Source organism: Caretta caretta, chromosome 10, assembly GCF_965140235.1.
Source record: "Caretta caretta isolate rCarCar2 chromosome 10, rCarCar1.hap1, whole genome shotgun sequence".
Classification (NCBI taxonomy): Eukaryota; Metazoa; Chordata; order Testudines; family Cheloniidae; genus Caretta; species Caretta caretta.
The window spans coordinates 7,004,842-7,019,478 of record NC_134215.1 but is presented as its reverse complement, the minus strand read 5'-3'; the positions used below and the strand labels follow the sequence as shown (position 1 = coordinate 7,019,478).

Here is a 14,637-nt window from a genome sequence, read left to right as displayed (position 1 = left end):
CAAATGTGTTCTCCCTTCTCATTTACCTGGCCCTTAGCAAGGTTCAAAGCCCTTTACGAGCAACAGTGGATGAATCCGCCCACGTCCCATGTGCTGGGCATGGCAGTATGATCACTCCCATTTTACAGGTGGGGAAACCGAGGCAGAAGGGTTGACTGCCTGATTTGCAAGGATATGAAGTCCTCCTACCTCCCGTTGACTTCAGTGGGGTACGTGGATTTATGAATATCAGGCTGTGAATGGCTCGCTGAAGGCTGGAAGGTGCCTCAATGTCATAGCCACAATTAGAACGGAGAGGCCCTGGTTTTCCTTTCACTGATAGCGGTGTGAATCAGGAGTGGCTCCATTCCAGTTAATCAAAATGCATGCTGTAAATGAGGCCAGAGTCGGGCCCTGGAAAATTCCCAGTCCTGCTTTACTCCAGCACGATCTGGAGCCAGAACCTCCTGTGTCTTGAGCCCAGCTCTGACACCAATTTCCCCTTGTGCCTTTGGACAAGTCTCTTTAGGCACCTAACCCCTGGGAGTGAGATGCCTAAATACCTCTGAGGATATGGGCCTTAGCCTCTCTGTTTCACTCCCTCCACGTGGAACCTGAGACCCTGGAAAATGGGGATGCTAACACTTAGCCCCTGAGGGTTGCAAAGCTGCAAAGGGCTTTGAAAATGAAAAGAACGAAGTGAGTGCCAAGGAATAATCAGCTACAGAATCTGTAAGGTGGGAAACGCCTTTACAAATAAAATCAACGAGAAACAAACCCACAAACCCTACATGATGCAGGTCCCTTCTAGTGACTGCTGGCCACGGGCAGTGGAGTTGGGATGGGTGCCTCCAGGCAGCATGTGTCCTGGGGTCTTGATGTTGCAAGGTAGATGGTATTCCCAGCCCCGAAGGAAGCTCTATCCTATCTCCTCTTTGCATCGGCTGCTTGTTTCTGAAGGCAAAGCTCCCTGCCAGGAATCCGAAAGGAAGCATTTCTCTCTCTGCAGAGCAAAGTTGAGAGACAGCGCTGCAGCAAAGCAACTGTGGGCCTCCCAGTGAAAAAACCCAAACCCCTCAGCACGTTCTGGCGAGTTTGCCTTGTCCAGGTTTGCTCACTGCCCTGCCACAAATAGCAGGGAACCATCCGGCCAGTGAAATCGATTGGCTTGTGGGATAGCCTCCCATGGGAATCCCAAGTGATCTAGAACACTAGGCTGAGCAAAGCCCTAGACAATGGGCTGTAGGGAACAACTGGGGTCCAGCTGCTAGGGCAGCGAACCAGGTCTCGGGAGACCTGGCTCCATAGAGTTCAAGGCCAGGAGGGACCAGGAGATCATCTGGGCTGACCTCCTTTCTCTCAGAGATCATGAAATGTCGCCTTGGGTACCCCTGTATTGCACCCAGTAACATGTGTTTGGTTGACGCACATCATCCAGAAAGGACACCCAGTCTTGACTGGACAAGTTCTATTTCTGCCGTGGACAGAATGGGTGGTTGAATCGTGGGCAAGTCATGGCCCCTCCCTGTGCCTCAGTTTCCCCTTGTGTGCTCTTGTCCGTTTAGCTTGTAAGCTCTTCAGGCAGGGATTGTCTCTTGCTGTGTGTTTGCACAACATAGCCGAGCGCAAGGCGGGGCTCACGCTCAGTTTGGATCTCTAGACGCTGCTGCAAGACAGATTGCACATGAGGACCATGATTGCAATTGGGCGTCAGCAGGGGGTGGGCGAGGTGGCCTAATAACAAATCATTTCCATCCCCCATTCCTGTGAGAGTTCAAAAGCACAAGGTCAAACCCTGCTCACAGGTCCACCCGCAGGAACCTCCTGAAATCAGTATGAGAAGGGCAAAAATTCAGCTGCAGGATTTAATCCGCAAAGAATGAAGTCCTGTGTGCTAGAGGAAGCAGGAGGCCGGCACTCTATGCTGATTACAGCCCTTCCGGAGGCGTGGGGCACAGCACTGGCTGCTTCCCCGGCTCTGGAGAAAAAAGACTTCATCTGAAATCCTTCCCCTTGTAACTCGGATAATCAGTTACTCCCCTGCAAAGGGACCGGTCACTGCTGCCTTTCTGACTTTGGAGCATTTGACAGTATAAAAGCATTATGCTGGATCCAAGGCAGTGGGGAATCGGACCCTTTGCACACGGCGACTTTCCCCTCTCTTCGCCGGTGTGTCGTCAAGACAATTCCCCCCACTGAAATGCTTTCAGCTAGGTAAAAAAATACCCAAGTGGAGGAGAGCCCTAGATCCAAGCCCAGACACTCTCCACTCCATAGCAGATTCCAATTGGCTCCGTTGTCTTCCCTCAATCCCAACTCGTTGGCGAGGTATTTAGAACATGCAGCCGTGCAGCATTTTTGGATGGATCAGGTATTGAGAAACAATGGGGTGTTTTATCTAGGTCTCCAGCTCACAGTCCGTCTAAGGGACGTTGCTGTGCCACGTACAAAACCCGTTTCCATCCAGGAAGCACAAGGGAGGTCAGAATCATTTCAGGGTGCTTTGATCAAAACATGTGAACTGTGGGATCATTTTTTATAGGGGAAATTGGAATTCCTATTAACCTACTTTCTGCATCATCAAAGACCAACGTTTGGGCCTACTGCCTGTTTGTTTAATGAGCATATATTATCAGCCCAGAGTAAGCAGACAATTAGAGAAATAATGTGTTGGGAAAGCTATAAGTGGGATGACTAATATTAATTGTCTCTGTCCCTTCTCTGGTACCTTTCATCGGTGTCTCATGAAACATTCTGCAAACAGTAATTAATTGAACCTCACAACTTCCTTGGCAGGTAGATAAGGTTGATTATACTAGACATGAACCAGACCTAGAATCTCTAATGCAAACTCTGAGGGCAGATTCAGAAAACACTTCCTACAGTTTTGTTCCAGGCCAGTATTTTTGATACATTCTGATTTCAGCTCCGCTGGAGCCAAAGTCTTGTGAAAACAACTGATCACTTGAGAATTCCCCTATTTGAGATGGGAGTACTCTTGAGCCGGTGAGGTTTTCAGCTGGTTGGGGTCAGAATTTCATGAGAATAGTCCATGAGATTTCAATGCCATGTCAAAACTCAGGTCTGCTTTAATCCTGGTGTGTTCTTGAACCTGAATCCTGCCCTAAAACTAATCTGAATAGTGCCTCTTTGTCTCGTGTCTATAGTATCCCCATTGTACAGATAGGGAGCACTGAGGCACAGCGAAGTCATTCACCAAGTCACTGGAAGAGCTGGGAATAGAATCAGGGGTTCTGCATTCCTTCCTTTGCTTTAATCACTAGGGAATACTCCCACCCAGAGACAGGAATAGAGCTCAGGACTCCTGCCTCCACATCCATAACCACTTTTTCTCCTGGTTACCATTCCAACTATGTCCCAAAACTACATTTAGTCCCTAAACTCAGCAAAATGTTTAGCCATGTAGGCCCCGATCCTGCAGATACCTACATGAGGGCTTAACTTTGTGTTTGTAGGATTTAGTTCCGACTCCCATCCTGTCCCATAACCACTAGGCCAGCGGTTCTCAACCAGGGGTACGCGTACCCCTGGGGGTACACAGAGGTCTTCCAGGGGGTACACCAACTCCTCTAGATATTTGCCTAGTTTTACAACAGGCTACACAAAAAGCACTAGCGAAGATAGTACAAACTACAATTTCATACAGACAATGACTTGTTTGTACTGCCCTATATACTATACACTGAAATGTAAGTACAATATTTATATTCTCATTGATTCATTTTATAATTATGTGGTAAAAATGGGAAAGTCAGCAATTTTTTAGTAATAGTGCGCTGGGACACGTTTGTATTTTTATGTCTGAGTTTATAAGCAAGTAGTTTTTAAGTGAGGTGAAACTTTGGGGGTACGCAAGACAAATCAGACTCCTGAAAGGGTACAGTAGTCTGGAAAGGTTGAGAGCCCCTGCACTAGATAACGCTGCCCTGCCTGAACTTAGCACCCGGTGGGCATACATCCCCTTCGTCAGACTGAATCAGCGCAGACAGATGCACGTAGCTCTGAACAAGCTCTGAGAAGCTGTAGTCTAAATAACTGGAGTTTATCTTGAGAAAGCGAGCTGCTTCCCCCTCTGCCAAAGGAGAATTTGCTAAGTAATAAACACCCAGTGGAAGGGGTGTATGCCCTCCTGGCTTCCCATGGAGCATGCAAACTAAGCTGGTGGCTGTGCTGGCGTGGGTGCCCGAACTTTGCTCTTATGTAGACATCTAGCAGCCCCAGCGTTTTGCTTTGGTGTTGGGATTTTTCTTTCTTTTTCTTTTTAGTTTGGAATGGGCCAAATGTGCTCAGCCTCCAAATTGCGGCTGGCATCAGGGCTCAGTGCTGAGTCTGCATGAAGGATCGCTATCCTAAGCCAGGGAAAGAAAGGCCGCTGTGCTTCCCAGCTGCTTCAGAGCCAGACGCAGGGCAATGCCCACCCAGAACATGAAGCAACAAGCTGTCGGCAGGAGACAGTCACGTTGGCTGTAATAGGAAATTCCAGATGATGTAGGTAAAATGCCTTGTAGCACTTTTTCCATTTCATCATGGGATGACCCAGATGATCTAAGCGCAGTAAGAAGAAAACCTCTGAAGCTAGAAAGCGGCAACCGTGGGTATGGCAGAGAGAAGGTCTGACATGGCTAACTTTGCAGGGATAGCAACTGCAAGCCTGCTCCATAGCTGATGGGGCTGCTATACCCCTTTACACCAGGTCAGGATCTGGCTCATACTCTCTTGAGTGGCATAAACAATGGAATGACCAGAGAAATCCGGCTACTCGTAAACTCCTAATAATCCCCATTCCTTTTAGAGCACCTTCTGCTCTAGGATCTCAAAGCGCATCATGGAGGGCAACGAACAGAGTCTCACGATGCCCCCTGCCTGGGAGACTATCCTCATCAGCTGGGGAAACTGAGGCACAATGGGGCAGTGACTTGCCCACGGTCACACCGGGAATCTGTGGCACTGCTGGGAGCAGAACCCAAATCTCCTGAGCCCTTCTTGAGCAACTGGATCATACTTCTTGTCTCTCCCACTCCACACCCCTTTGCACAAACCCTGCTCCCCAGCTAAATCAATCTGAAAGGCGCTGAATTGGTATGCTGTTGCAAAAGGATCCCCCTCCCTGCCATGCATGCATCTCTGGTCTGTCTGGAGCAGGGATTCCTGCTGCTGTGAGGCTCCAATGCAGCCTCTTTATTTCCCCCCTCTGGGAGCTCAGCATGCAGACGGGGCAGCGGTGGACACGGCCAGGCCCCCACAGGTGCTTGCTCCATCCCGACGCGCACACAGGGATGGCGACAGGGAGGCGGCTGGACAGGCGTGAGAGCTCGTGATGTCCATGAAACGCGGTGGCAGCGTCCCAACCAGCCAGGCCGCCTCCAGCAGCCGGACGAAGGGGTCTGGGCCAGGGGAGGGCCAGGGGCCCAGCCGCAGGCAAGGAGTGGGAATGCAGAGCCCATCTGCCTGGTGGGATGAGTCAGAGGGAAACGACCAGAATGCAGAGCCAGCAGGGAGCGTCTGAACCAGGGTCAGGGACGATAGGCCAGGCCCAAAGACAGGACGTTCTCCCTGACGGTGAGGGGATGCTTTGCCTGGGTCCGTTCGCCCCGTATTCCATCTCCTCCCGCCAGGTCTGCCACACAGCGATCGAACAGGTGCAGAGCACACCCGGCTGGGCTCCGCCTGCGTCACGGAGTCAGGGCGCAGGTGGGCGACCGCAGTCCATGGCCCGTTGCGGGGAGTGCTGGCTCGAAGCCCTCCCTGGCTTCGTGTTCGGTGCCTCCTCAGGGGACCGCACCCCGTGGCCGAGGTGTCGACCGTCCGCCTGGCCCTAGCACCCTGCAGAAAGCTGGACCACGCTCCGCAAGCTGGGGTGTGGCTGTTCATTAGGCAGCCATGGGGATCCGCATTCCCGCACCCCCCAGCGGCAGCTCCCGGGACGTCGGCTGCAGTAGAAGTCGGAGGGACTTGGTCTAGCCCTGCGTCGTGTGAACAGAAGGCTGCTTTGGCTCCAAACACCTCTGGGGGCATGTAGGGACAGGCCAGAAAGCGTTATGCCAGGGGCACAAGACAAAAACGACTCTCTTGGATCATCCCCCTGGAGCCCCAGTTTGTGCCTTCAGAGCCGAGCATACAAGGGGGGGGGATGAGAAACATTCTCCCCTCATTTTTGGGTTCCTTCAGCCAGCCCTTCCTTTCCTGGGAGACTCCAGCTCGGCTGCGACGACAGCCAAGCGGGCTGAGAGGGGAATTAAGCGCCTTCCTCCCCCCATCCCAAGCCAGGCTGAGGCCCACTCAAACGCAAAGCCGCTCTGCTACCGGAAGCACGTCCTGAGTGAGAGGTTTTCAGTCTGGTTTAAAGATGGCTCCCCTCTAAACTGGTTTCAGATGCTGTTTGGCTGGCGGCGAGGACTGATCATGGCACGTCTGAGAGAGCGAGGCCCCGGCCGCACCCGGCAGCCCGCGTTCAGAACTGGTCCAAACGTGTTCTCAGATCATGCTCTCTGCCTGCTACGGGGCCCGCTGGAAACCTGCCCTCTCCAAATACACAGCCCTCTGGCGATAAGGGCCTTGAAGACACACTTGGTGTGGTTTATATTTGGATGAAGATTGGCTGTTATTCCCGTTGGGATCTAAAACATCAAGGAAGCTCCCTGCCTTGCTTTTCTGACTGAAAAGCAAGCAGGGGAGAAGGCAAATGCTCAGGACATGTGACCTCTGTGGCTGCTGATCCCCATTTTCCGTGCAGCACACACGGTGCAGCCTGCAGAGAAGGCTCTGTGTGTACGTCTCAGATTACGCCTGGGGGAATTTTGCGCCCCTGCGCACCTGCAGAATTTACGCCCCATGCAGATTTCTTTGGTTCCCCGCAGAAAAATGACTTTCTGATGGGGAAGCAAAGAGAAACCACAAGAGTGGTCATGCGACCCTCCCAGCAGTTTGTTTCGGGTGCCCAGGGCACAGTAAACCACAGTGGGGCAGAGGGCAGGATTGGGGAAGACCCAGCTGGTGGCTCCTACCCTCTGCCAGGCTCAGCTGCTAGTCCAGGCAGGGCTGGAGGAGATGGGAGTTCCTCTTCCCCTGCATGGCATCCGGCTCTGTGTCAGACCCACCTCCAGATTTCTATCCCAGCTGCAGGAAGCTCTGCAAACCTCCCCCCATTGGCTTCCTTCACCCATTGCTCCTCAGCTGCAGGGGGAGAGATCCCTGTACAGGGAGCTGCTTCCCCATCTGCCCAGCCCCCATTCAGCCAGACCCTCACATACTGACACCCTCCTGCCAAGCCTCACCCTCCCTACACTCAGAACCCCCCCCCCCCAATGAGTCCCACTCCTTCTTCACCTGAACCACCCCGATGAGCCACCTGGATCCCTACCCCACAGAGCCCCAACCAGCTGCACCTGGATCCCCACCCCACTGAGCCCCACTCCCCAGCTTCTGGATTCCCAAATGAGCCCTCCACATCCAGACCCCTCCCTGCTGAGCCCCAACCACCTTCACCTTGACCTTCCTGCAGAGTCCCATTACTGTTGCACCCAGAACCCCCCAACAAGCCCCTGTGCATCCAGATCCGCCCACTCCCAGATTCCTCACTGAGCAGCCCGCACCCAGATTGCCCCACATGGAACCGTCTCAATCCACACCTGGATTCCCCTCACACTGAGCCCCTCTACACTTGGATCCTTCCTTGCTGAGCCTGCCTGTCCCACACCTGGTGCACGTGGCACAGGGGCAGGGCCCTGGGGTGTTTCTGGGGCAGGCCTGGTCCTTGCAGCCTCACCGCTGAGTCCGTGCCCTGGGGGCGGGGGATTGCACAGTCGTCTCCCACCTCTGTGCAGGCAGTGGTCTCTGCTCCCCTCTGCCATGCTGGAGCCTCCACATTTATTTGACAAATAAAATTGGCAGAATTTTGAAGATTTTTAAAATATTGTGTGCAGAATTTTTAATTTTTTGGCACAGAATGCCTTCAGGAGTATCAGGTGGAAGAGTTTCCATACTGGAGGAAAGTGCCAGCTCACGGCCCTCCTCTTTCACCCCAGCGCTAAGGTGAGGTAGGTCGGAGTCAGTGGGGACACTGAGGCAGGGACAGGTCAAGGCCAAGGTTGGTCAAAGTGGACACTGATTTTGGAGACACCTACTTTTCCGAGGGGCTGAGCCCCCCCAGCTCCCGACGCGGCGCAGTCATGCAAATCACTCACCCCAAGCTGGGGGGCAGCAGAAGTCTGAGGTCACCTTTGAAAATGTTGGCCTGATGGCTAGCCTGGAGTCACACAGCCAGGCTGGGGCAGAGCCCCTGTTTGAGCCTGAATCTCCATATGTGGCATCATTGGACACCAAGGCTCAGCTCCTGCTCAGTCCCTGCGTTATTGCGGAGGGGCGTTCAACATGCTGGTCCCAGGAGGCCCTCCGTACACAGCCCTCATTTCCTTAAACATACCTGTTCTATCTGCTTCCACCACTTCCCCCATCCCAATCACCCTCCCTCTGGGTGAAGACGCTTCCCAGACCAGTCCATCTCCATATCACGACTTCTCCATGTGCCATTCACTGCCCTCCACCAATATATTGTGGCTAAGTCGATCTCAAGGTCTTGATCAGAGCATTATTACATGCCAAGATACAGCAAAGCAGCTTGTTTTCATTTTTGCGAAGGCTTGATGTAATCAGGTGTGGGACCTTTTCCTTGGGGAGGGTCTTACCGAAAGTCTGCTGCAGAAATGGGGCAGATATTGTTTTTGATCAAACTTTCCTGGACTGTGCAAGCCACTAATCAGTTTTGCATCATCTGTTAACCAGGATGAAATTGACAAGGACTAGCAGGAAGACCTTGGGCCAGATTCAGCCCTTATGTAAGCTGGTGCAATGCCAGCAGCCGTCACCTGTTCACACCAGGGCAGAATTTGAACCCTTGTACTCTGCAGAGCCACGTGCGGTTCCCTGGGGCCCTGGAGATAATTATCAGGGGAAAGCTGATACTTTGGGCTTGGAGAGAAGTAGCAGCTCAAAGAGTTTGTGTTTTCTTATCCCCACAGCCTCTGGGTTGCCAAGGGTCCAGGGCAGTCAAAGAAAAGATTCCCATTGTTTCCAGGGGAAGCTGGATCAGGTTTCCAGCTCTTTCTCTCACCTGCAGCAAAATCTGAGCCATAAGTATGGGTGTGAAACTTAATGGGGAAGAACAGATAATACATAAGATTGGCCCCTGCAGTCATCACTCAGCCAGACCTCCCTTGCAGGGCACTGGGGTGAGGGTTGCCTGGCTGAGGAGGACTTTGGGATCTGGCCCGCTCTGGACAGCTGAGTTAACTCGTGCTCTAACAATCAGCATGCATCTCACCTTCTGAGCCTGGACAATCATCTTCCTGACCACCTCCTTGATGTGCGCTTGCCCGTCGATGGGCGGCTGCATGTACACCATGGCCCTGGTGACTCCCCGGTAGCCGGCGGTCTCGGGCCAGCCCAGGTCCAGCTGCGGGATGGAGCGGTCGGATCTCTGGGGCCAGTACTGCAAAGAGGGCGCCAACTCTCCCTCGCCCCCTTGGCTGGTGCAGTCACCGTTGCTGTCCCCGGCCCCGTGGCGTGGGATATATTCCGAACCCGGGTCGTACGTTTCCAGCGACTCCATGATCTTTTTAAGCTCCAGCTCGGAGAGGAAGTCCCGGATGCTCTCTTTCTTGAGGACCTCGTAGAAGGCCTCTGGCCCCTTTGAGACCAGGGCTTCCAAAGCCAGTCTCTGCTCCTCGCTGTAGAAGAACTCCGGCTTGGATTCGCTGGATCTCCAGTTGACATGACTGTCATCCAGACACTGCACCTGGGAGAGAGCCATAGCCCCAGCAAACCGTCAGACACAGAAGGGAGCCGATGACACCAGTGAAGGCTAGACCCTGACAATAAATAAGAGTTAATTATTTCCTGTTTTTTAAATAACTTAGCTTTTTTTTCTCCTTCTTGTGTTAGACACAGCAGCGGGTCCCCCCTCTCCTTCCTCCGGCTGGCTTGGCTTCTCCACAAAGCGCTCCCACACTCTGCCTCAAGTCTCCTGCCTCTTTGGCTATTTCCGCTCAGGAGATGCTGGCTTGGTTTCTTATTTACTTATCGGCTCTGCCCAGCCCAGGCGACCTCCGTGTGAGACAAAACCAGAGAAAAGCTGATTCTTCCTCTGACTCCCAGGTCTCCAGTGCTGCCAGCCAGGTGACAGGCGACTCGCTCGCACGCACAGATGCTTTGATAGGGGCACAATCCCTTGGAATCTTCTACCACCAGATCCACTTCCCTCTCGCCGCCTGCCCTTCCCCACAATGAGACTATAGAATAGAATAAAATAAAATACGAAGGAAAATAACCATTTAAAAAAATCCAGAAAATCAGATAGGCAGCAGCCGTGGGGGTTTCTCTGTCCAATTCTTCCTGTCTTTATTTCTCTCTCCCTTGATCTGAAGTTCTCCAAATGGGATCAGCCGTTTTATTTCCCTGCAGCAAAATCCTGCCTGTTGCTGCCTGATCAGTTTCTCCAGGGTTCCTGGGGCCGGAAGCCGGATTCTTGCAGGGCTCTTGCCGGTAGGCAGTGTGGACATGGACAGGTAACAGCAAGAAAGGAAAAGAAGAGGGAAAAAAAAAAAAGAGTGATTCATAGCTCCGCCCTGCCCCACCTGCAATCACATGCTGCTGTCTTCAAACATTCCCAATATCTGCCTCGGCCATTAACCCCTTCGGGGGAGCACACACGCTTGCAAAGCCAGCCCTAGGCAGGAGGAGCACAGGAAGCTGATTCATCAGCCCTGCCAGCTCCAGCTCCCAGCACTGCTTCCTGGATCTTGCTCTGATGAGCAAAGGAGAGGGGCTGTCTGGGGCTTTCACGCTCTCGCTCCTGGTTTGTGGATTGCCAGCTCTCTGGGTGTGTTGGTACGGTGCCCAGCTGTGGTCCTCGAACTACCACCAGCTCCTGGAGCACTGCCTAGCCTGACTGGCTAAGCATGCTGAAAACTGTCCTTGGAAATGGTTATTTGAGTGGAAAATGGGGGTTTGAGGACAGGATGGGTTTGAATTGCCATGAAAACAAAACAAAGCCCCCAAGCCCAAAAGGTTTTCAGTGGTTATGAAAAATCAAAGGTTTCTGCGGGTACCACCCCACTCCATTTTCGGACCGGTTCTAATTGTTAACGCTTGCTGTACCAAGTACTACCAATCCTAATGGCGGCATTGGAACCCAGGGCCAACAGTGCTAACAGGATGAGTCCTTACCAACTGAGCTAAGAGAGTACCTCCTGTAGCTAGTAGCTATAGTAGACTTTTATCTTTTTAGGTGAACCAACCTCTAAGGATGGCTACAATTTCATGTGCTTCCTAGAACTTGCTGCAGGAGAGTAAGTTAAATGAACAACTGGGAGAAAGAAAGAAAGAAAAAAAAACCAGGCTTTGTTAATGGACCGTGACAAAATCCCTTTGAGACTGTTCACTCTGAATTCAGCCAACTCTAAGGCAGCGGTTCTCAACCTGTCCAGGTGACTGTACGCCTTTCAGGAGTCTGATTTGTCTTGTGTATCCCAAGTTTCACCTCACTTGAAAATTACTTGCTTCCAAAATCAGACACAACAATACAAAAGCCTCCCAGCACACTAGTACTAAAATTGCTGACTTTCTCATTTTGTCTGTATGAAATTTCAGTTTGGAAGGCTCACGAGGAAGGCTCATACAATGCCTCTTATTGGACCAGCTGCTAAGGGGAAGAGGGATCCATCAGGTCATAAAACCTACAATGGGATCACACGGTCTTGGGGAAGAATCTATTTGAACGAAGCATCAATTGGAGAAGACATGCACAGTCCAGTGGTCTGATCCCCGGCTCGTATAAAGCGTCTGGCCCTTAGCTTAAAGCTTGAATGTGCTGTACTCTGTGGAGTTAGTTAACCCAGGATGCATTTGGTGGTGATAGTGGTAATTATTTGTATTTCCGTGGTGCATAGGAGCCCCAGCCGCGGAGCAGGACTATGCTCTGCTAGGCGCGGTATAGACACACAACAAGATAGGCTGCCCCAAAGCCCTTACACTCTAAGACAAGAGACAGCAGGTGGACACAGGCAGACAGATGGGGGAGTACAAGGAATCAAATGAGAGGGTGTCTAAGCACACCAGTAACCTAGAAAGTTTCTGGGAGGCTTCGTGGCAAAGGAGGGATGTGAAGGAGGATAATGAGGTGGCCTTGTGGATGTTTATAGGGTTCTCCTCCCAGGTGGGAGGGGAACTTGGAGCCAGCACAAAGGGGATTGTTTGAAAGATTAAGACTGGGGGGAGGGATAGCTCAGTGGTTTGAGCATTGGCCTGCTAAACCCAGGGTTGTGAGTTCAATCCTGGAGCGGGATCTGGGGCAAAAATTGGGGATTGGTCCTGCTTTGAGCAGGGGGTTGGACTAGATGATCTCCTGAGATCCCTTCCAACCCTGAGATTCTATGACATCTGGACTACATCTGGGGGTTCAGGTTCTACATCAGTTCTACATCTGGGGGTTCAGGTCACCACTTTATGGGCTAATCTGCTCATTGGGTACTAAAACAGCCATCTGCCCATCCCAGAGCTGGGCCCCTTCCCTTAGGTGCCCATAGGCAAGAATGGGGCCCGTCCAGGCTTTTGTGTCTGCAGTGAAGGATCTGGGTTGGAAGTCAGTGGAGCTATGCCACTTTCTGCCCCTATGTTTGGTTTCAGTCACTGCCTGCCCCTGTGTGGGACCCAACCTGCCCCCTTTCTAATGGCTCCATGGCTCAGGCTGTGGCTTGTTTGGAACCGTCCTGTGTTCGAGTGTTTGTTGGAGCTCTGAATGCCTCTGTGTGGGGGGTGTTTCCTACATCCATCAATTACTTCTGATGATTATTTTATTAGCCACCTACTTGGTAAGGACGAGTTAAACCCGTGCCAAGAGCCAGGGCGGGCGCCCGCATGGCTGGTGTTGCCCAGATGAGTGTTGTGATCAGGCACCCTCCACCCATTGCCCCCGGGCTGCCGCCTTTCCCCGTTGCTGGCTGAGCTGAGCTCCGCCCCTGCTGGGCTTGGGAAGGGAAGTTGTCAATCTGTGCCATCCAGCTGCAGCTCAGGAGTTCGGGCCTCAAGAATTCGTAGTATTTATTTTTGCCTCCTCAGGATCGATGATCCTGACCCAAATCCAGGAGCAGACCGTAGCTAGCCAGAGGGAAGAAGACAATGCCCCTTTAGTTCGGTAGGGGGTCGCACAAGCTCGGCCACGGTCTAGCCCTGAGATCGTAACGCATCCCACGCCCTGAATAGTCTGCTTGATCCTGCCCCGTTGAAGTCAATGGGAGTTCGATCACTGACTCCTCAGGATCGGGCCCTTAAATCCGCCCTCCTGCTTACCCGCATCTGCTTTGGCTCGCCCTGCTCTGATTACAGCTGAGAGAGACAGCCAGGGCTGCTTTTCCCTGCGAGCTAGAAGACTTCCCTTCCCTGGCTCCAGGAGTCCAGGCGCCACGTTTGAGAACCGCACAGCTCGCTCAGCAAACTCAGACAGAGCTAACAGACAGGACCAGCCTTGGGTCCAGAAAAACTGGAGGCAGAGTTAGGAGTAAAGGATGTTGCTAATTAGAGGACAGGCCATTTTGGTTATTCATTAGCTTTTCATCTGAAACAAAACTGGAAATCGCAAAGCGAAGCATCAGCACATGAGGGGCCTGGGATCTGTGCTTAGCTCCGCCACTGACCTGCTGTCTGACCACGGGCCCGTCACTTCACCTCCCTGCGCCTGAGATTCCCCATCTGAGAAATCCTGGGCTATGGCGAGGCTTCGTTAACTCCTGTTTGCAATTCACTGTGGTGAGAGGAGCTGTGGTCAGGCGGAGCTTATTGTTTTGGCTGCTTCATTACTAGTGCTGGACTAATACGAACATAGCACTTCGCCCTTCTAGAGTGCCGTCGTCCATCCAAGGAGCTCAAAGCCCTTCGCAACCATTAATTAAAGCAGCTTTTTACAGATGAGGAAACGAGCCATTCAGCAACTTGCTCACGAGCACACAGCAGAGCCAGGACTAGAACACCAGATTTCCAAATGCCCAGACCCACCCCAGCTCTAACCATTATGTCATCCTGCCTAACCTGGGTTTGCTGGCTACCGACGTCTTGTGAGCTGCAGAATCTGGCTCGGAGTCTGCTCACTTGCAAACGTGAGGGTTTGCTCAGCTCAGTTTTCCCACCGGACTCCAGGAGGAGTCTGGCCTATTCTGTTCTTCTTATTTCTAACAGGCATCTATGCTGCTGACAGGTCAGTCCTGCTGTGGCTGTCCATGTTATCCCTGCCTGAATATTTAGGGCCAGTCAGTATAAGAAGTGCTGGGTGTTGTGGGGAGGAGGAAATGGCCTCTTCGCAAAAGTCCTTTAAACAGTCTGTACAAAGATCAGTCATGGGCTGGAAGGATGGAGACCTGTCTCTGCTCTGCCAGTCTGGTTTTGCTGGAGAGCCTTGGATCCAAAGGCCCAGTCCAACCACCACTGATGTTCCAGGGAGTGACTCTAAAAGGAGTTAGATATGGGGAGTGGCTGAGGGTCATAAAGGAGAGGTGGAAATGAGTGTGGGCTACTCCCTCCCTTTGTTGAAAGGATTAAGAGGTGTGAAGCTGTAGATGGATGCGCTGATATTTACGCCCTTCGTCAGTT

The 14,637-nt window shown here is 52.3% G+C and overlaps 2 protein-coding genes across 3 annotated transcripts in view; one reads left to right on the top strand and one right to left on the bottom strand.

The window, feature by feature from the left end:
• Window positions 1-10,557, bottom strand: part of FAM83G (family with sequence similarity 83 member G) — a 30,211-nt gene extending 19,654 nt beyond the window's left edge. Inside the window, exon 1 of the mRNA XM_048866976.2 lies at window positions 9,320-10,557. Coding sequence (XP_048722933.2) covers window positions 9,320-9,808 — 489 coding nt within the window. The 5' untranslated portion in view covers window positions 9,809-10,557. The remainder of the gene's footprint in view (window positions 1-9,319) is intronic.
• The window catches only part of SLC5A10 (solute carrier family 5 member 10), an 81,205-nt gene that overhangs the window by 47,330 nt on the left and 19,238 nt on the right, over window positions 1-14,637 (top strand). The gene's annotated exons all lie outside the window — the stretch shown is intronic.